General features: G+C 33.8%; 4 protein-coding genes and 1 long non-coding RNA gene across 8 annotated transcripts; 4 read left to right on the plus strand and 1 right to left on the minus strand.

Annotated features, from left to right (window-relative positions):
- The first annotated feature begins 791 nt into the window (after positions 1–791).
- On the plus strand, positions 792–12217 carry LOC103497801 (calmodulin-binding transcription activator 5). Of its 4 annotated transcripts, none has more exons than XM_008460151.3 (14): positions 792–967; positions 1058–1193; positions 2083–2208; positions 2313–2428; positions 3410–3498; positions 3660–3705; positions 4469–4604; positions 6031–6150; positions 6232–6275; positions 6621–7022; positions 8064–8764; positions 9494–10040; positions 11245–11547; positions 11638–12217. In XM_008460151.3, the coding sequence occupies exons 2-14, from the start codon at positions 1118–1120 to the stop codon at positions 11680–11682; spliced, it is 2751 nt and encodes a 916-aa protein (XP_008458373.2). In that variant the 5' UTR covers positions 792–967; positions 1058–1117; the 3' UTR covers positions 11683–12217. The 4 variants fall into 4 exon arrangements, with proteins under 4 accessions (XP_008458373.2, XP_050947849.1, XP_050947850.1 ...); XM_051091892.1 differs by having other exon boundaries at positions 4475–4604; XM_051091893.1 differs by lacking the exons at positions 2083–2208; positions 2313–2428 and having other exon boundaries at positions 805–967.
- An 889-nt stretch (positions 12218–13106) lies between these two features.
- LOC103497799 (GTP-binding protein SAR1A-like) lies at positions 13107–15179 on the minus strand. Its single transcript, XM_008460150.3, has 3 exons — positions 15036–15179; positions 14815–14946; positions 13107–13649 (listed from the first exon to the last, which is right to left on the minus strand). The coding sequence occupies exons 1-3, from the start codon at positions 15162–15164 to the stop codon at positions 13329–13331; spliced, it is 582 nt and encodes a 193-aa protein (XP_008458372.1). The 5' UTR covers positions 15165–15179; the 3' UTR covers positions 13107–13328.
- On the plus strand, positions 13483–15481 carry LOC127151745 (uncharacterized). Its single transcript, XR_007824920.1, has 2 exons — positions 13483–13631; positions 15060–15481. It is a non-coding gene; the product is annotated as an uncharacterized LOC127151745 (long non-coding RNA).
- Positions 15482–16363: 882 nt separating this feature from the next.
- LOC103497798 (60S ribosomal protein L29-1-like) lies at positions 16364–17001 on the plus strand. The gene is made up of 2 exons (XM_008460149.3): positions 16364–16655; positions 16745–17001. The coding sequence occupies exons 1-2, from the start codon at positions 16554–16556 to the stop codon at positions 16826–16828; spliced, it is 186 nt and encodes a 61-aa protein (XP_008458371.1). The 5' UTR covers positions 16364–16553; the 3' UTR covers positions 16829–17001.
- Positions 17002–19419: 2418 nt separating this feature from the next.
- Positions 19420–19960, plus strand: LOC103497797 (60S ribosomal protein L29-1). Its single transcript, XM_008460148.3, has 2 exons — positions 19420–19616; positions 19707–19960. The coding sequence occupies exons 1-2, from the start codon at positions 19515–19517 to the stop codon at positions 19788–19790; spliced, it is 186 nt and encodes a 61-aa protein (XP_008458370.1). The 5' UTR covers positions 19420–19514; the 3' UTR covers positions 19791–19960.
- Positions 19961–20768: the final 808 nt, after the last annotated feature.

A 20768-nucleotide genomic window follows, 5' to 3' on the forward strand; every position in this document is an offset into this window, starting at 1 on the left:
TTAATATATAATTTGATATGAGATCTCAATATTTTAATCAATATAGAATTTAAAGTTGAAGAATGCTTCATAACAGAAAGATAAACACACTTCTTATTAGACTTTCTAAAATAAAATTAAACTATAATTTAAGTATATTTTTTATTTTTTAATTCGATCACCATAAAATTGAAAATCGATATTCCACTTCTAAAACGATACTATCTATTTTTCAAATAATTATTAATTATAACTAAACAAGACAAACTTTATAACAATCTTAATTTTAAAATTTACTATTGACCTCTCGCAAATGCTATACCATCGTTTCATATTTCTCAAATAGACATTTGTTTTAAAAAACAACATCTATAATTTTAATTCTCAAAAAAATTAAGAAAAAGATATCTCCCTTTATGATTTCGTGATTTTGTAATTGTGTTCGGTAGGTGACATTTATTCATTTTAATCATTTTGTTTATTCCACTTTAAAAAGGTGATTAGAAATTTAGAAACGTGTTTGATCTCTTGTTTTCGTAGTTGTATTTTGAATGTAATTAAACTTTTCTCCTCCCTTGACTCGGGATTTTTTTTAATTATCTTTAAAAAAAAAAGAAGCTTAAATGTTTTTTTTTTTTAATAAAAAATAAAAAGTTAAAGGCTTAAAAGTTAAAGCAAATTTCCTTTGAAAAAAGAATAATAATAATTAAATAAAGATAAAGATACCTTTTACACCTTTAAAAATTAAGATTAAACCGAAGAAAAAAAAGAAAATCAAACAAAATCGAGGCCCCGCCAACCCGACCCAGGCTGACGGCAGTCACCGTCCATCGCTAAGTTTAGAGTACAGGAAAAAATTGGAAGAGAGAGAGATAGAGAGAACGGAAAGAACAAACAAACAAGGAGTCAAAAAGAAGATTATAATTGAGAGCTTCGATGAATTTCTTCCCTCTATTTCCTTACCAAATCAAATTTTGTTCATAATCAGGTAATCTTCCATCATCATCATCGTCGTCGTCATCAACATCGTCTTTCTTTGATTTTTGCTTCGCTTCACTCTTTGATTCATTCCTCGCAGTTTCGGTTTCAAGAATTCGATGCATTTTTAGTGTGGTTTAGCTTCTGTTAAGAATCATCGATGTCTCTCTCCATGAAAGCCGACGTTCAAGGAAGCCTTGTTGGCTCGGAGATTCATGGCTTCCATACATTGCAAGGTACTGTGTCAATGATCATAATCTGTTTACGAGTTCTGATTGGAGAGTATTTTGGTTTGCTGTCCGTTTATAGGTGTTGAGGTTTTGTGCTCTTGAACTGCGTTGGTGTTTTTGAGAACTTATGCTTGTCAGCTAGGCTGTGGTTTGGAGGAGTTTTTTTAGTTATCAGTGGGTTGATTGACAAAAACAAAATTGACTAACTGCTAACTGCTATGCTCAATGGCTTCATGCTGGAGTTTATGGAATTGATATATTACGAACAATTGTTTCAATTTGGTTTAAAATTTGAGTCGTGTAGGAGTTCAGTAGAAATGGGCAAGCAAGAGTGTACTTGGTTGTCGCGTCTTGGCTTAATTGTGTAATTTCGAAGAAAAATAGGTGCCAACACAGCATTGTAACCACCAACGAGAAGAATAGGAGAGAGGGGGAAGAATTGATTGATCTTCCCAGGAAGCTTAAAGTTTTGATGGGGAAGAAGGGAGTACTTGAAATTTCTGAAGTCAATTCTGAGAGACATTTGAGTTTTGATTTCTGAGTGCTGACATATATTGGCTAGGGGGTCTTAGAGAAATTATAGGAACAACTTTTGGGCTATTACAAGGATAGTAAAAACTAGTGCTTTAGGTTTACCATGCCTGATTACTAGAGAAGTAAAGAACATAGTAGCCAATTTAATTCCGGCCATTGGCAGAATCATCACCTCCCAACAGTGGGGGTCCTAATAACTATTATTGGATGGGACTTGAAGTTTCATCGAACAATTAATGAACTAGTTTGAACAATTATAGATTGTTCTAGTTAGCTTTAATGGTTCTCATTTAATATATGTTATCTGCTTTTTTAAAACCTAGTCTACAATTTCATCGGTTGTTTGATCTCCTGCGAGCAGATTTGGATGTTAAAAACATCAGGGAGGAAGCAAGTGCAAGATGGCTTCGCCCAAATGAAATCCATGCAATACTGTGTAACTATAAATATTTCATCATCCATGTCAAGCCAGTGAACTTGCCCAAAAGTAATTTTGCGAGCTTGTGCTCTGCCACCTTTCCCGACTCTATTTTACTAGTTATATATTGTACTCAGTAACTCAGAAATTCTAATGTTGGAAATGCACAACAGGTGGAACCATTGTATTATTTGACCGCAAGATGCTTAGGAATTTTCGCAAAGATGGACATAATTGGAAGAAAAAAAAGGATGGAAAGACAGTAAAAGAAGCACATGAACACCTAAAAGTGAGCGTCTTGTTTTATATGGCACTGTTTCATAATAAAAGAAAGCTGGTGGAGACCTCAGTTCTGTTTTCATTCTTTATGTAAACATTTTTCTGTCTCAAATAGTTGCATTTAAGGCATCTGGTTAATTCAGTCTCCCTCCTTTGAAAAATTCAACTAAGGAACATAACACCCAAAAGATTAGCTGAATATCTTGTAAAAATATGTTGCCGTAGGCTAAGTGATGACTGGTGAGAAACTAAGTTGTCTTTTTATGACTCTTAAACGTTGAAGTCAATCAATGAGTTCCAAATGCACTATTGGAACTTTTCTTAAATATTTTGATGCTTTTGCGTATTGTGAAAGAACTTGGTTAGATGTGACAAAGGGGTTTATGAGATTGGTTACTTACTATTCCCTTTATCATTGTCATTGCTAGTCAGTAGACATGCTATAGGCTCGTGTTTCTGTAGAATATAATGCAGATGCTCTTTTTCTAGAATATAATTTATATGTTCTCTCTACAAATTTGAAGTAATTTCTACGCCAATATTCTCTGAAGCATATTCAAAATGTAGTTGTTTAACGACTGTTCAGATTCAGAATATATTAAAGAGTTAAATTGAACACAGTTAATTAGCTTAAGCATTTGACTCTGGTGTTTTTAAGATATAAATTCAAATCCCTATAATTTTATTATGTTGATCTTTTCAATCTTCTCACATACCATCTTCATTTCATAAATCTTGCCTACTAGCTACGCATCATTAATCAAATTACCATACGAGTCCACACGTGGAGCAAGTTGTTGGAGATCATTTTAAATAATTAACCAGTCTATTCTTTTGAGTCTATTGGCGGTTTGAGTCTTTTCTTTGAATCTATTGGTTGTTCAATTGTCTAGTATTAACTATGTTTAGATTTGTGGTAATTTTCGTTCTTTTATAGCCTTAATCACCAAGAAAAAAGCGTGGTTGATAATCTTTTCTTTCTCTTCGGCAGGTTGGTAATGTAGAAAGAATACATGTATACTATGCCCATGGCCTAGATAGCCCAACCTTTGTTCGCCGGTGTTATTGGCTCCTTGATAAGTATGTTATGGTTGAAAGAACATTGTTAAATTGGTTGCTACCAGTTGTTTCAGTGGGGTCTATCCCCATCATGCCACAATCAAAGAAAAATGAAATTAGACAGTGGCACTATATTGTGTTCTACTTATATAATTAATGACTTGCTTATGCTTTTTGTTCAGGACTCTTGAACACATTGTCCTCGTTCATTACCGTGAAACACAAGAGGTTAGGTTCAGCATAATGCATCTGCAGTTAGTGAAATATTATCTTGAGATAAGCTTTTATCATTTGGAATGCTACATCTATTTAAGATCTGCTGACTTTTCCTCCTTAGTTGCGATATTAGAACTTCATTCAAAATAATGTTGTCATGCATGTCATTGAATTTTTACTGGTAGTCTGGCACCATATAGAACTAGCAGTTGTGCCTGTACGTCTTCCTCTCTATTCTCCGTTAAAAAACTGGATAATTATCTGTTTGTGTTTTATTTTGATGATTAAATCCAACATTTATTATGGATAAAGTCAGCCATAAAATACATATGTTTACTACTACTCTTTCTACATTTTAAATACCAGATTTCTTGATGTTTGTTGCCTTTAAGTTTCTCTTAATGCTATTGCATATCGAGAAATGCATTGTAATTTCTGTACCAATTCTATCACTGCTCTAACTAAATCCTCAAAAATCAAGGCACCACCTGGATGTAGAGTGCTATATGGTGATTCAAGTGATAAGGGTTCTCTTTCTTCTGTTATGCATAAATTTATGGAAGGAAAAGGCAATGATCATGGCACTATTTTTGTCAGATAAACACTGGTTTCATATGTTTCAACTCTGTGGTGCTTCACAGCACATGGATAAAACTTCAAAACATTCTGCACCCAATATCACCAGAATGCATTTGGACACTTCATGAACAACTTCTTACAATTAGTCTTTCTGTATCGAAAGTAAGTCGTTGTCTTAACCTCCTGTTGCTGCTAGTTTCAGATGTCTCCATCCACGTCGTTGAACTCAAATTCAGGTTCTGTCTCTAACCCACCAACTCCGTGGCTTTTATCAGAGGAACTTGATTCCAAGGCTGCTCATGTTTATTCTATTGGTGAAAACGAATTGTCAGGTGATAGTGGCTGAACCTGTCAAAAATAAATGAGCAGTAGTTTGTTTGATCATTCCTTTACTAATGTTTCTTCTTTATACCTTAGTTGTGGTAATTTATTTTAAAAAATTTATGGTTCATTTATAGTATATTTGGTAGTATGCATGCCTCAGCCCTTTTAATGCATGCCTCTTATAGTATATTTGGTAGTCTTTTAAGTGTTCTTTAATTTTTAAATGGTGGATTTGGTTAGTAATTTGCAAGCAAGGGATTCAAAGAAAATCTAGTATGTATTTGATAGCAAATTTAGAAATTGGATGTTAATTTTAATATTGGTTCATAAACATCAAGATAGTAGTAGTTACCAACTAAATATTTAGTTCAATCTAAATTATTATTAATTAATAAATTTATATATTTATGTTACATTATTTATTTATTTATTATTTTTTACATTTACCATACAATGTTATGCAATTTATAATTTATATATTATACATGTTTAATCTTTGAAAAACTAAAATGGGTTTATAATATGTCTTATTTCTCATACTTTCCCCTTTTTAGTTTAGCTTTGCTTCATCAAATTACTGAAAACATCATTGAAATTACTGAAAACATCATTGGTGTTCTCAGAATTTATATTGTTTAGTTTAGATCATGAAATCCAAAACTAGGTTAAAAAACTAATTCACTAAACAGATTTTCTTAGTGAATGCTTAACAAGAAATAGAATCCAAATTGCATACCAGATTGACCTTTATGATTGATAACCAAAAGCATTTTCTAATTGTGTTGAATTAAAAATTAGAAATAATTTTCAAAGAAGCGAAAAAAAAAAAAAAAAACACTGAATTGCTTTTCAAAGAAGCTGTTAATTGGTGTTTTATCAAAAGCTGTTGGGCTTGAAGCTTCATTTCAATTTCTCACAAGCACTTTAGTCCACTGAATACCCTGTACCCACTTTCTCTTACTAACACCTTTCTACGCCATTGCTTTAACTAGCTTTCCTTTACACGCTTTATCTCACTTATCTCGTTGACCATACTCTCGCCGATTTCCATGTTCTTTTCTCATTAGCTTTTTCCTATGCACACATTTTCTATTTAATCTCTCATTTCACTTGCAGTTCCTCTTAGCACTCTCTTTCGGCTCATATGCCCTCAGGCTAATCTCTCTGTGCACATACTGTCTCACTTGCTCAATTTTATTCTTTTATATATTGACAAGTTTTAAGAAATACTTATTCGAAACAGCTCATCTAACAAGATAAAATCATTTTTAAATTATTAGAACCAAACAAGAAAGTGATTGATTATCAGTTGTGCTTCAAAGTACCCGTAATAGAACTAACTTTGGTGAAGTTACTTTAAGAAACTTTTGGCTTTCTTGTTATTTCAAACGAGACTAAATTTTTATTTTGTTTTATTGCATGGATAATGAACAGAGCCTAGTGACACTACAACAGTCATGACTCATGAACAGCGGCTTCATGAGATCAACACACTTGAGTGGGATGACCTTCTTGTGAAGGACGAGCCTTTCAAACCTGCCATGCCTAAAGGAGGTAACAAAGAAAAAGTTCTGAATGAGGCTTGGGTAGATTACCAATTCTATTTCTATTAACTCTTCTCATCTCATTCACCAGACAAACTTTCATCCTTCGACCAACAGAACCAAGTCCCAATAAACGTGAGTTAGAATAATTTACTATTGAAATTTCAATTTCTGTTTGTTCCCTTGTGTTCCACCCTTTTGTATTCCACTTAAGGGAACATGTTACTCTCCATGGCTGGGCTTGATTTCTAATACCAATTAGATGGGAGGTAGAACGTGCTTCACTTTTTTGGAAGAAGGCTGATAGTGAATAGTGGTTAAGTTTGGTTTGCTTCGTTATCTAAACAATATTTTTTGTCAAACAATTAACTATTTGTGTTAAACATCTTTATTTCTACATAATTTAATAGAAATGTTTCAAATTTCTGCTTCTCTAGTAGTTATTGCCTTATTTATGACTCTTACAGTCCATCTTTGCAGGCGACCAGCAATTTTGTGGGGGAGATGTCTTCATTTAGTAATCCAGTTGAGTCAACTGGGATGGCCAACGGCAATATCAGTTTCACTGGAAGTGCCAATCTGTTGTTACGTGGTCAAACAAATTTGAATGTGGAGAAGAGGGATTCCATTGCAATTAATTCTATGGACAATTTGTTAGATGAGAGACTGCAAAGTCAGGACAGCTTTGGGCGATGGATAAATGAAGTTATCATTGAGTCTCCTGGTTCAGTCATTGATCCCGCTATTGAACCATCCATTTCATCTGTTCACAATTCCTATCGTGATTCAACATTATATCACAGTCAAACTTTGGCTATGGAGCAAATTTTTAACATAACTGAAGTCTCACCTGCATGGGCCCTTTCAACAGAGAAAACAAAGGTCTCCTCTTTTACCAGTACCAACTCTTCACAATTTCTATACTTATCTTACATTACATCTCCATCATATTTTGGGTGTTTTAGGCTTTTATCTGTTTCTTCTTGTGCAGGCAAGGAACACATTCCCTTTTATGTTACTCTGTTAAATCCTATTTTGGTCCTTGCCTTATTTTGTTCGGTAAAATTTTAAACATCCTGCTTTAACATCTAAATAGACTTTGAACCAATATTTTGTCAAGGTGAACAATCAAAGCTTTGAACTGTGAAGTTATAAGTTTATTTGCAGAAACTCCATTGATAATGGATGGATCGAATTATTATTTGCTGCAACAAGGGAAAAGAATGTTATTATTAATGAGTTTATTGGAGTGCGAAACTAGTTTTGTTATCTAACTATAAAACTTATTACTGCTATTAGCTACTTTTTTACTGGTCTTGTCAATACTACTTTTTGCTAGCTAGTGCTTTTTCTAGTGGCATACTTTTTTCTTTTTCTTTGTTTAATTTAGTCTATAATCTCTTGTAAAAAGAAAGTCTATGATTGACCTATTTCGCGTAGCTACTCCTAATAAGTCCCATAATCATATTTTTAACTAATTGAAGCAGACGGTGAATTTAATAATGGAGACATCCTTTTGTTTTTTGAGCTGTAAGTTTGATTCTGTCGAGCAGTTTACTGTTCTGAGGAGGAAAGGTTTTGAATCTGTTTCCTTTTTTCTAAATATTGACATCCGCTGAGTAATTAATTTGGTAGATGCAAGATTTGCTCTTCCCTATGAATCTACATAGTTTTGACTGTAGACATAGACTAGGTCGGTTCATCCATTTCCCATTTATCCTTTTGAATATCTAAACAATGTTCATTTCTAATTTGTTACAATAAAATTTTGAATTTTATTGGAAATGTCAACATGTAAACCATTAGCTATCGGCCTCTGGTTGGGTATCTGCTCCTCCATGATCAGATTGTGAATACTTTATCTTGCTGCTAATTTACAACTTGCAAATATTCTAATGGCGTTTCTTTTTGTACTTATTGCAGATTCTAATTATTGGATATTTTCACAATGACTTTGTACATCTAGCAAAGTCCAACTTATTGGTTGTATGTGGTGATACCAGTGTTAATCTTGATTTTGTTCAACCTGGAGTTTATCGCTGTCTGGTACCACCACATTCACCTGGACTAGTACATTTATATGTGAGTGTAGATGGCCACAAACCTATTAGTCAAGCTCTGAATTTTGAGTATCGTGCACCAAATTTAGAAGTGCCTGTAGTTGCTTCAGAACAGATCCAAAAGTGGGAAGAGTTTCAAATCCAGATGCGGCTTGCTCATATGTTATTCTCTACATCCAAGATTCTGAGCATGATGTCAACTAAATTGTCGCCCAGTGCCCTGCAGGAGGCTAAGAAACTTGCTATAAAAACTTCTGACATTTCTGATAGTTGGATTTATTTGTTAAAGTCAATTACAGAAAATAGAACTCCGTTTCAACAAGCAAGGGAAGGTGTTCTTGAGATCATGCTGAGAAGCAGGTTAAGGGAATGGCTGATAGAAAGAGCTGCTGAAGGCTCAAAGAAAAGTACTGAGTTTGATGTAAATGGTCAAGGAGTAATCCATTTGTGTGCCATATTGGGATATACCTGGGCTGTACATCTATTTGACTGGGCGGGTTTGTCGATAAACTTCCGAGATAAATCTGGATGGACAGCTCTTCACTGGGCAGCTTATTATGGAAGGTACAATATTATTTGTCAAATTGATGGAAAAAGTAGTTAAGCCTTTCAGTTTCATGCAGTCCCCCTGAATGATTGAGGACCTTTTAATTGGGGTTCCCATCATGCAGATAACCATTCGTTTAATATGCTTGGTTGTTCTTGGTCATGGGAAGATAGCATAGTTATCCATAAATACACACCCACATGGGGGTTCTAGGTTCCCAAAACAATGTTTGTTTTTGCTTTTTTTTTTTTTTTTTTTTTTTTGGTTCTCAAAATGGGAATATGTTCATCTTCAACCATCGATTCTAATTATAGTCAATCTCCAGGGGATTTTGCATACCTTTTCAGTCTTATTCCTTTAATTTTCAACTTTATCATGCCATAGTTTAAATTAGGAGCATGATTTATTTTTTTCATATTGTGTTAATGCTATTGGAAGTTCTTAATCTTAATAGACAATTTGTCTATTGTATTGCCTGATTGACACACCCGCCCCCATTGATTCAAAATTTTAGCTTAGCCAATCTTTTCATGCATATGAACATATTTTTCTTCAATCTTCATCTATCTTAGTTGTAGTTATCTCACAATATCTTGAACCAAACAGATGTTGATTCTGTATTGTTGATTGGAATTTCAAGTGAGTCAGTATTTCATAAAAAAATAGATAAAAAGGGTGGTTTAAAAGTTCACCGATACTAGATGATGCTTCTCACCTATTTGACCACAAAAAGGTTTTTGGTTTAGGGAGAGAATGGTTGCCGTTCTTTTATCAGCGGGGGCAAAGCCAAACTTGGTCACTGATCCCTCATCTAAGAACCCTCTGGGATGTACAGCTGCAGATCTTGCATCTATGAATGGTTATGATGGCTTAGCTGCTTATCTTTCTGAAAAGGCTTTGGTATCACACTTCAAAGAGATGAGCTTGGCTGGAAATGTCAGTGGCTCGTTGGATACTGGTAGTACAATAACTGATGCCTCTGATTGCATCAGCGAGGAGCAGATGTATATGAAAGAAACATTAGCAGCTTACCGCACAGCAGCTGATGCAGCAGCACGTATACAAGCTGCATTTCGTGAACATTCTTTAAAGCAAAGATCTGATAGAATTGAATTATCCTCCCCAGAAGCTGAGGCACGTAGTATTATTGCAGCCATGAAAATTCAACATGCCTACCGCAATTTTGAGACACGAAAAAAAATGGCAGCTGCTGCTCGTATCCAATACAGATTCCGTACTTGGAAGATCCGCAAAGACTTCCTTAATATGCGTCGTCAAACTATTAGAATTCAAGTAAGTCAATACCCTTAGTTCTTGCCATTGCCTTCAATTAATTTGAGAACTGAATCTTTAAGTCTTGAAAAGTCTCCTCTTTATGCTGGTATTGTTTGCAGAAATCCAACAAAGTTGTTGACAATATAAATTATATAATAGACAAGATCGATCAACTTTATCTTTTTGGCTTGATGAGATTTGGATAGTGTTGATAGGCTTAAAAAAGGTGTTTTCACCCTTTGTCATATAAGCATTTTTGGAAGAAAAAAATGTAGTTAAATATTCTCTAAAAGCAATTTAAGTGCTTTTGTGTAATTTATCTTTAGAAATTCTTTATAAAATATTTTACAAAGCACTTTGAATTGGTTAAATCAATCTCTAAAATTTTAACCTAACGCTACAATTATAACAAGATCATTTTTATTCTTCAGTAAGCACTTTAAAAAGGCACGTCAAATGCACATTTATATCATTTTTAATAATTATGAATACTTAAGGAGACTAACTATTTGATCTATTCAAACCATTCCCACGGTCTTTTATGGCCCTTTGTTGTATGATTTGACTTGAAAGAAATCATTAAGCTTTAAGAGAAAATATTGAAGAGACTTATGTATGCTTGGTTTGTTGAGTTAATTGTTCCAGATACAACTTTTACTAAAAGTTTTTGTAATTTAACTTGCCCACTCTAATTTTCTTAATACCGATTGGAGTGCTGTTTTTGCGTTCATTTCCTAATAGAGAGTTTTACGTTATTCTTTCCATGTTAATTTGATGTTTTTGATCCAAGAATTTTATGAAGCACTCGGTTTTTCTTTAATTTCATTTACTTTTGTAGAAAAACTTTAATAGAAGAGAACTGAAGGTCCTTGTCAGAATGTAAACATCTTCCTGTCATTGAACTATTAATTTATCTATATTAATTGAAACACCTGTTTTGTTCTAAGTTCATGTGCTTTTGGACGTACAAGAACTTTGATGGAACTCAATTCTCTATCAAAACATGAAAATATTTTCCTGCGATCGAATTTTTAGTTTGTCTATGCTCACTGGGGTGAAATTTCATGTAATATTGCTAAGTGATCTTGTTGTGCTATCATTGTAAATCGTGATTTTTGTGTGCCTGGTGATTGTTGTGAAGTGTTCATAAATTTTCATGCAACTATTGTGAACTGACGTGAGTGCTAGAGCCTTGACTTCCAATTTATTTCTTTCCTCTTAGGCTGCATTTAGAGGCTTCCAAGTAAGGAGGCAGTATCGCAAGATTGTTTGGTCAGTAGGTGTACTTGAGAAAGCTATACTGCGCTGGCGTCATAAGAGAAAAGGTTTCCGTGGGCTTCAAGTTGCACCTACTGAAGTGGTGGAAAAGCAGGAAAGTGACGTAGAAGAGGACTTCTACCTTGTATCTCAAAAACAAGCAGAAGAGCGAGTTGAGAAAGCTGTTGTTCGTGTTCAGGCTATGTTTCGATCAAAGAAAGCACAAGAAGAGTATCGTAGGATGAGGTTAGCCTATGATGAAGCAGCGGTGAGTTAAACCCTCTCATTAAAGTTTCCTGTGTAAGTTAAAAGCAGTTGAAATTTTTTTTTACTGTGTTATCTTTTTGCGCTATTGCAGTTGGAATATGAAGTACTTTCGCATCCTGTTTATGGTAATCATTAATGGTCTACACTATACAACGAATGGTTAAAGACATGAGTTTCCTTAGCTTGGGCCAACACGAGGAACGACTGATACCATACCCGGTAGTCAAAGATGGGAAGGTATCAGTCCCGGTAGTCAAAGATGGGAGCTTTCGAGGTCAGCTCTTTAGTGTGGCAATGAGTTCAGAGACTAATGAACTTTTTAGGTAGGGGAAGAACTAATGCCGTTTGTGTCATAGAAATTGTTTTAGGTAGGAGATGCTTATACTTGTAGAATGTACATGTTGTAATTATATGAATAGTTCTGTTTGATTTGTACTTTTTACTACTTTAGAACTGTTTTGTGGAATTTGGTGGATATTTTAATGTCCATAGAATTTGTAGAATATGTGATTTTAGGATTTCGTCCCGCTACAAACTCGATTTGGAAGAACCAGTTATTTTCCAGTAGTTAAGACATTAGCAACGCAAACGAAACCTTTGATGCAGCAATGGTGAGTTAAACGGCCTCCCATTGAAGTTCCTGCATAAATTCTATTGATTTGATTTTGTCATGTTTTTGGGGTATTGCAGCGCTTACCTATGCTTGAGGTATTGATTAATGGTCTATGCTATGAATAGTCAAAGACATGAGACACATGTCAAAATAAGTATTGGTATCAACCTCGAAGTCATATATTTAATTCCCTCACCTTTGTATTATCGAAATGAAAAAAAACACAAGGCAATAATTTCTTCGAGCTTATACTGACATTAGATTACTCTTAAGTTGAAGATGGGAGCCTTCTAAGTTTTACTCTTTATTTTGTGGCATTGAGTTTAGAGAGTGATGAATGGGTAAGAATTAATGCCCTTTGAGTCAATTAATCTTGTAGCCTCTGTATTATATGGATATAAATAGTTCGATTACTTTTCTACTTTTGTTAACATGAGCTCGTCTCAAATGGTAGCTATATACATCCAAGAACAAAAGGTACAAGGTTCAAATCCTTCAGTCCTAAGTTGTAAGGTGTATTACAATATCTTTAAAGGAAAAAAGGACATTCTATGATTTACAGAATATGCAATTTTCATGTTTATGTTCCTATTCCAAAATTAAACTCGAAGAAATTCTATATTTTCACAAATTTAGTTCTTTAAAGTTCATCAATTTGTCTATTTAATTATACTTTTTAAATATTAACTTTCAATTTTGCGTCTAATTAGTTTAAATTTATGAGAATTAATTTTGAGCTTTTAATTTTGCGCAAATAGATTCATAAAATTTGACAAATTTTAAATTATAGAGACAAAATTTGCAGCTCTAAAGTTGAATGACAAAGCAAACACAAACCTAAGTTTTGAGCTTTGTAATTAAACCTGAAAATAGTTTTAACAAAATGGAACCCACGCCCTAGCAAAAATTGAATGAAAAAAAATTGTGATCCTCAAACTGAATTTGCATTACTATAAAAGTCGTTGATCTATGAACTTTATTGAGAGTTTAATGCAATAATAATGTTCACAAAACAAGTCAAAAACAATAACAAATCCTAGTTCCAATCCAACAGAACAAATCTCAAGTTGCCAAACTTGTAAACAAATTTTCACCTCAAACTAATTTCAGTCTGGCACAGAAGATAACCTATACGAGCACAATGGATGCTAATTACCCAATTGTTGATACTATTTGATATATTGTGAGAGCCATTTGAACCCGTCCCCATAACCCATCTTTCGGACGATGCTGCACATATAAACCTCGAGCGGTCGAACGTTGGTCTGAGTAAGATTAACCTTTCCCTTGCCAGTTGTGAAATTGCTCAAACCCAGATGAAATCTTAGCTCATCCTCAGAAGCAGCATAGGGGATGTCAATCTTGTTTCCGAGCACAAGGAATGGAACATCAGCCAGCGCTTCATCTGAAAGGAGAGCATCAAGCTCCTTTTTCGATTCGGTAAACCGCTCTTTGTCATAGGCATCAACCAGGTAAACTACTGCATCCACCTAATCATGAAATAGATGTTATTTCATGTAGACACCCTCATATTTACAGATCATTATGCTAAAAAGGGAATTCAGAAGCCATAAATTATGACAAACGCTGGATTAAAAGAAATTATTTAAATCCCAGCAGTTACAAGAGAATATTATTAACTTATCAGAACCAAGTAAGAAGGAGAGATCACGAGATAAGATCATATTTGGAAAAACGATTTCAGGTTTTCATCACACCAGGGGAATCTGAAAGGACATCAGCTTTCAATAGTAAAAAATATTTAAAAGGGTTAACCGATCATGACAGCACGGTTCCAAATGCACGATTTACACTTATGTCGAGGAATTTGTTACTCAGAAAGTTTCCTAATCCTAGTACGAACAAAGTTTCGGTGGCGTGACTTTATGGGTTTTGTTTGGGGAACTTTACAACCGCTTAAAAGCAGTTTTTCTGCCACTTACCAACACTTTTTTAAAGTACTTGAAAAGTCAGTTGAAACAGTCTCTAAAACTAAGAGCAACCTTAAAAAGCGTTGTTACAAGAAAAGAGAAAACATGCCAATAATGTTTAAGTTGACGAAAGCTATGGAGTGCGAGGGAAAGTGAGTAGACTTTTCCACATTCTCATATGCATTTTGAGTGGCAAATATGCTTGTAACTTCATTTGATGGTATAAAATTAGGATGCATTTGCAACTTCGTTTTTTCTTTCTTAATCAGAGACTGTTGACAGTGTAAGGATTAGTTATTGAAACATGAAAAAGAAAACTTCCATAGAACCTAACAGCTTCTATATTCATTGTAACTTCAGGTTGTAAAAATACTGTAATCAAAAAATGAAGGAATGTTCCTTCTTCAGAAAAGTTTTAGCTTAAAAGTCAACTGCTCGAGGAGATTGAAACCAAAGCCTAAATCCTACAATGAAGCACAGCAAAAGCATCTGGTGAGTTTGAAAAGAAGAAAACTCAAACAACCATCACATTCAAAATCCATAAGAAACAAAACCCATATCATATGTCCAATCAATTACCAATTTAAAACAACAGATTAAACACAACAGCCGTCGTTGAGGAAAATCTTATTGATTCGAGACAAATCAAAGAGGGAAACTGAACCTAATTGAAAAGATCAAAGTATCGACAAAATGCAATAAGAATTTGACTAAAAAGAATCACCTTAGCATAATAATCTTTCCAGACTCTGCGAGCGATCTGGTGGCCTCCAAGATCAAACGCCTTGAATTTGATTTTCCCAATACTCAACTCCTCTGAGGTCGGGTGTTGTGTGGGCTGATGTTGCACTAATCTCTACACGGAATCATAAGTTTCCTTTAGAATTTTTTTTTTTAAAAAAAAGGAGTGCAAACTAGAGGAAGAGATAAATAAATGAAACTGACCTCATCCTTCAACATGTGAAGCAGAGTGGTTTTGCCGGCATTGTCGAGGCCGAGAAAGAGAATTTTAGCCTCTTTTTGCCAGAGGCCGAGAGATGCTAAGACGCCGTAGAACCAATCGACGAGAAACATAATCGCCGATTGATGATAGAATGTGTAAGGAATGAAGCCGGAAAAATCACCGGAGAGTGGAATGAGAATGAAGTATGAAGAGGAATGTAGATTCAAAGGAAGAAGAAAGATGGAGATCTGAAAAAGTCATTTCACAATTTTGTTTTTAATAAGGAAAATAAAAACAAAAAGGATTTGGCGTTACAAACTGTTATGTGCTGCAACGAACCATATGGACTTATTGGGTTTTCTTCTTGCTTGCTTTGATGACTTGCGTTATTGTTAATAAAGTGATTGAATTCTTAGTCCTATTCTAAAAACAAAACCAATTTTTAAAAGTTGATTTATGTTTAGTTTTCTAATTTTTGTTTAATTTTATAAACTTCCTTTGTGTTTGCAATTTTCATGTTTCTATTTTGTTATTTGTTACAATTATCTAGTTTTAGACGTTTACCTATAAAGTCGTACATATTTACGATACGTATCAAAATGTCTCTCATTAAATAATTTTGATTTTATTATGTAATGTAATTTAATATATGAAAAATAGGATAACATTTTTGACTCATGTTCACAATTCAAACATATACAAAGAGGTTTATAGACATTAGTGGATTTAGTATAGGTCTATGGGTTCAAGTCCTTCCAATTTTATAATTTTTATATAATATATATAAATAAAACTATTTAATTTTTAATACTTATATTTTGTTTGTCGTTTTCCTTTCAATCTTTCAGTTTCCACCTACACTCAAGAAATAAAGCCTTTTGTCAATAGATTTTCTATATCCGTTGTTCTATGTAGATTCAAGGAAAAAAAAAGGATAATAAATCTTAATTAGTGTATGGTTAACATTGTATTTTCTTTATTAAAAATGATGGTGATGATTATATTATTTATCTAATTAAAGTTTATCCTCGAAATATAACGAGAACTAATTCTAAAAATTGTTGAAAAGTTGAGTATATGGAACTAAAATAAAATGATATATATTTACCATTATTATTTTTATTTACCTTGTATTTAGAAAGGATAACTATAAGTAACCAAAATTTTGAAATAATAATTAAACATAAACTAAAATTTAAAAAAATTACAAATATATTAAATATATCAAAAGACATCTTAATTATAAATTTTTTAATATGTCTATATATTTTTAATCTAATTACTTTAGAGTTTATCGTTTTAGAAATTAGGGTGTGAAAATAGCCGCAACCTACATTATCTTTAGAAGGAATTATGGGCCCAAAGTCCAAGCCCACTGTAGAATTTGTAGGCAACCCAAATTCAGCCCATGGTAACATTAAATTAGGTCCTCGCAAACCCTAGCTTCAAATCCTTCGTCTTCCTATCGATTACGACAGAGATCGGATTTCACTCTCTCCTCTGTGCTTTTCCGTTCAGAGATGGCGAAGTCGAAGAATCACACAGCTCACAATCAATCCTACAAAGCCCATAAGAACGGTATCAAGAAACCAAGGAAGCACCGCCACACTTCCACCAAAGGGGTATGTGATTTTCTCATACGAACTTCTGTTCTTATCGAAGCCGTTGTTTTCTTTTTAATTTGTTTTAATTCTCGTTGATTTGTGTGCAGATGGATCCGAAATTCCTTAGGAACCAGAGGTACGCGAAGAAACACAATAACAAGAGTGGGGAAAATGCTTCTGGGGAAGAGTAAAGTAGAACTCTATGTAGCCGACATGTTTAGGGTTTTTATGATATGAGATTGTCTTGTATGGAATCTTTTGGTATCGCACTTGTTTTTGTTTAGTAGCCTTGCTATTTTTGACTCAATGTGGAAACTGTTTCTTCTGAGATCTGATTTACATCAATATATTATCTGATTTCCCATTTTTTGTGGCTTGAACTATTGGTTACATCTCCATACATTATCAATCTGTGCCATTGCTTTTCTCTTCACTCAACCAAGACACTGTCTTTATTTTAATTGTGGGCTCGATTACAACATTAGTTCCTTCACTTTTGTGTCTATTTGATCATTAACTTTCAATTGTGTCTAATAGGTACTCTACATTGAAAGTTCTGTGATTAAATAAATACAAACTCAGTGCCAAATAGATACATAATTAACACTTTCAGAGACTACCTTTGAAATTTAACCTAATGGTTTGAATGTCTGCAAAGCATTTGTCTTATAGATTTAGAGTAGATTTCTATGGTATTGATGTGATGGGGGCTTGATTTACTGGGCAAAAAGCTTTACAAATTTGATTTGTGAGTGTTTGAATGGAACTAATAGAGCTGTCTTCTGAGATTATGGATGGAACTTCCCGGATTTTTGTGAGATTATAGATTATATGGTTTCATTTGAACCCACATCTGATGGATTTTTAGTATTATTCTCTTCTTCACGTTTAGGTGTTGGGGAACATGTAGGAAATTAATTTTTAGGTAGGTGTCAATATGAATTAAACCTACGACTTCTTAGTCATTTATTGAGATAGCCTCGATTTCTACCGCCAACCTATGAGGCTTTTGGCTTTTTGACTTGTGTTAATGGAATGTTCTTTTCCTACTAATTTTGGATCAATAGTTAACTTATGAAGTATGAGGTTAATATATTGGTGTTGGGAAGCTTATGTTTAGGGTGTATAACTGTTACACAGCTTAGAAGTGGGTGGGTCAAATATTTCCTTCCTTACATTTTTATTCGTGTCTCGTCTTATTGCATGCATAGTTGTTTTGATTGAATGTTTCTTGTCATCCTTGGTTATCATTAAGAACTAGATGTGAGAGATCATAGTTGCTAGAATGTTTGGCTATGAGATCAAAGTTTTTTATGCCTGAAAAGATGCTAAGAAGCTTGGTGATAACGTGCTTATGGTCATGATGGTCATATTTTGTTTTATTGCTTTATGCGATCTATATTTTATCTAGTTAGAATGTTGGTAAGGGAGCATTAGCATTAATGATATCAATTTGTTTTGCATACCAATAATTTGGAAGTCAATAATTTGGAAGTCATACTAAAGTTTTTTATATAATTCTATAAGCTATAACGGTACTTTTTGCACGCATGGTGAAACTTATAAGAAGGGCATGAAGGTAAAATTCTAAAGTTGGGAGAGACTAGAGAAGCAACACTTGCAAAACGGTTGAGGGTTATGTTTTTAAATTGGGGAAAATAGGTCATAATTCAAATTTCGAGTTACATTATGGACAATTGTGTCAAATTTAAGGCAGAAAAGGTTTCAAGAATGGAAATTGCGATGTACAATAAATAGAAGCAAACTACTATATTACGTACAATTGTTTTTCGTTATCTAAATCATCAATGGAAGGGTAAGAAATGTAGTGTGGTACTTAGGTATATTTATCCACAGCGAGAGGGTGAGGACGTAGGTAGCTTTCTCGTAAAGTTACGAAAGGTCGACATGGTTTCTTTGAAAGTGCCATGAAGAACCAGCACTTTGAACGTCAAGTTGCTTGATGTGCTAATTTGAGGTGACTATCAGGGGTCTTTAACAAATTACGAAAACTTAGATTTTGTGGACCGGTATTTGGTGTTTTCTTTTAGGAAATTGTTCATTGTTCAATTGTTTTTGGAAAGGGTTTATTTGATCTAATTGCATAATCCTTTAAAAGTTGTCATGAGTGAGTTATTTCAGCTCCACACTTTCTTTCACTTGTATCAAAGTTCACCCTTCCATTTATTGGCATACTTTTATTGCTTCACATTTCATAATTAGATTTTTTTAGTGAAAAAAAAAATACCCAAAGAAATTAAATTAAATTAAATTGTTTGTTCCTCCACAATTCTCATTTAAATTAATAACATTCTTCGTGTAATAAATTTCTTCCAACAAAATTCTTAAGCACCTTAAATAAAATAAAATCTTATTTTATGTTATTGAATTATTTATTTATAAGAGTTTAAAATGATTCAATAAACTAGGTGGTGATTCAATCTCTCACCTCATAGTTTACTTACTTTTAATTTTTAAAGTTGAGCTTCAAATTTAAGTTAAAATTGGATCAAATTAAACCTTTAAACTTATAGAATTATATAATTTTCACGAGTAATATAAGATTCTATATCCAATTTAACACTTATAGAAAAGCAAGGGTCAAAGTTTTACTATTAAAAATTTAAAGGTGTAATTGCAAAGTTCTTACTTATGGAATTTGGATGAAATAGTTCTCTCATAAAAATTTCCATCCAAATTCTCTAATAAATTATGGGCCCAAAACGAAGCCCATTAGAATTCGGCAAGCCCAAAATCGAGCCGCCCAAACATTAAATTAGGTCATCAAAAACCCTAGATTGAGCTCGTTCAAATTCCTCGCTTCTTCATCTTCTCTTCGATTTCTTCTCCAATCTCTGTTGTGCTTTCCGTTCAGAAATGGCGAAGTCGAAGAATCACACAGCTCACAATCAGTCCTACAAAGCCCATAAGAACGGCATCAAGAAACCAAGGAAGCACCGCCACACTTCCACAAAAGGGGTATGCGATTTTCTCTTACAATCACTTCTGTTCCTGTTGAATCCATTGTGTTTCATTTTAATTTGTTTTAAGTCTCGTCAATTTTTATAGATGGATCCGAAGTTCCTTAGGAACCAGAGGTACGCGAAGAAACACAATACCAAGAGTGGGGAAAATGCTTCTGGGGAAGAGTAAAGTAGCCGCCGCCAAGTTTAGGGTTTTTATTATTCAAATCTTTTGTTATTGCTCTTGTTTTTGTTCAGTAGTCTTGATATTTGACTCAATTTGGAGACTTTTGCGTCTGAGGCATATTTTACGAAAATACATTATCTGATTTGCAATTTTAAAGCTTCTACTGTTGATTACATCTTCATCCCTTATCATCTTGTTTAATGATGGGTTTAATTGCAACTTCATTTTCCATCATTGAATTTTCTATTTTGTATGTCTTGACAAGAGGACCAAATTTCCAAACTTCAAAGATTTGAAATTTGACACAATATTTTCAATGGTGTAAATCTTGCTACAAAGCATGTTATAATGGGATGTGGTTTTTGATTTATTGGGCAGCAAGCTTCATATAAATCAAGCAAACTAGTATAAACCTTGTATCATGAGTTGGTCCTATAGGGCGACGACTTTGATATTGTATTGTGGATTCTATGGTAGCCTTCAGTTACCTTAGAGTATCAAATGTGGCTGGGTCATGTGGTTGTTCTCGTTAAGATATTATAAAAGAATAGAGCTTCGTAAGTTGGACATCGTAGATGTTTGGATGGAACTGAGTCTGGGCGCTGAGCGAGAATTTCCATCAAGAAGATGCGACAGGACAGGGTATTGGACCTTGCTGCCAGTTCCACTAAGATTCAGTTTGCAATTCAACCCTCTAGGAAAGATGTTTGGGTGCAACTCTTAGAACTCTCTGTCGATGTTTGGATGAAACTTCCTTGTAACCTCTTTCTCTAATGGGTTTTTAGGACTAATTCTTGCTGTCTCGTGCTAATGGAATATGCTTTTCATGGTAAATTTGCTTCGAAATTTATATATAATTCTTATTTCTTTCTCATTCTTGTTCATGCTTCATTTACTTGGATGTTTCTTTGATAGCATATGTTATCCAGATTTTTATGCCCTCTTAACTGAAAAGAAGTAAAGAAGCTTTGAGAGATCATA

The sequence above is a fragment of the Cucumis melo genome, chromosome 11 (genome assembly GCF_025177605.1).
Source record: "Cucumis melo cultivar AY chromosome 11, USDA_Cmelo_AY_1.0, whole genome shotgun sequence".
In the NCBI taxonomy this organism is placed as follows: Eukaryota; Viridiplantae; Streptophyta; class Magnoliopsida; order Cucurbitales; family Cucurbitaceae; genus Cucumis; species Cucumis melo.

Coding starts and splice junctions, on each gene's coding strand:
- LOC103497801 (XM_008460151.3), top strand. CDS start 1,118: ATGTCTCTCTCCATGAAAGCCGACGTTCAAGGAAGCCTTGTTGGCTCG. Junction 6,276..6,620: donor AGAACCAAGTCCCAATAAAC/GTGAGTTAGAAT, acceptor CCATCTTTGCAG/GCGACCAGCAATTTTGTGGG. Junction 11,548..11,637: donor TAGCCTATGATGAAGCAGCG/GTGAGTTAAACC, acceptor GCGCTATTGCAG/TTGGAATATGAAGTACTTTC.
- LOC103497799 (XM_008460150.3), bottom strand. CDS start 15,164: ATGTTTCTCGTCGATTGGTTCTACGGCGTCTTAGCATCTCTCGGCCTC. Junction 14,947..15,035: donor TTCACATGTTGAAGGATGAG/GTCAGTTTCATT, acceptor GATTCCGTGTAG/AGATTAGTGCAACATCAGCC. Junction 13,650..14,814: donor GGAAAGATTATTATGCTAAG/GTGATTCTTTTT, acceptor TTTCATGATTAG/GTGGATGCAGTAGTTTACCT.
- LOC103497798 (XM_008460149.3), top strand. CDS start 16,554: ATGGCGAAGTCGAAGAATCACACAGCTCACAATCAATCCTACAAAGCC. Junction 16,656..16,744: donor GCCACACTTCCACCAAAGGG/GTATGTGATTTT, acceptor ATTTGTGTGCAG/ATGGATCCGAAATTCCTTAG.
- LOC103497797 (XM_008460148.3), top strand. CDS start 19,515: ATGGCGAAGTCGAAGAATCACACAGCTCACAATCAGTCCTACAAAGCC. Junction 19,617..19,706: donor GCCACACTTCCACAAAAGGG/GTATGCGATTTT, acceptor CAATTTTTATAG/ATGGATCCGAAGTTCCTTAG.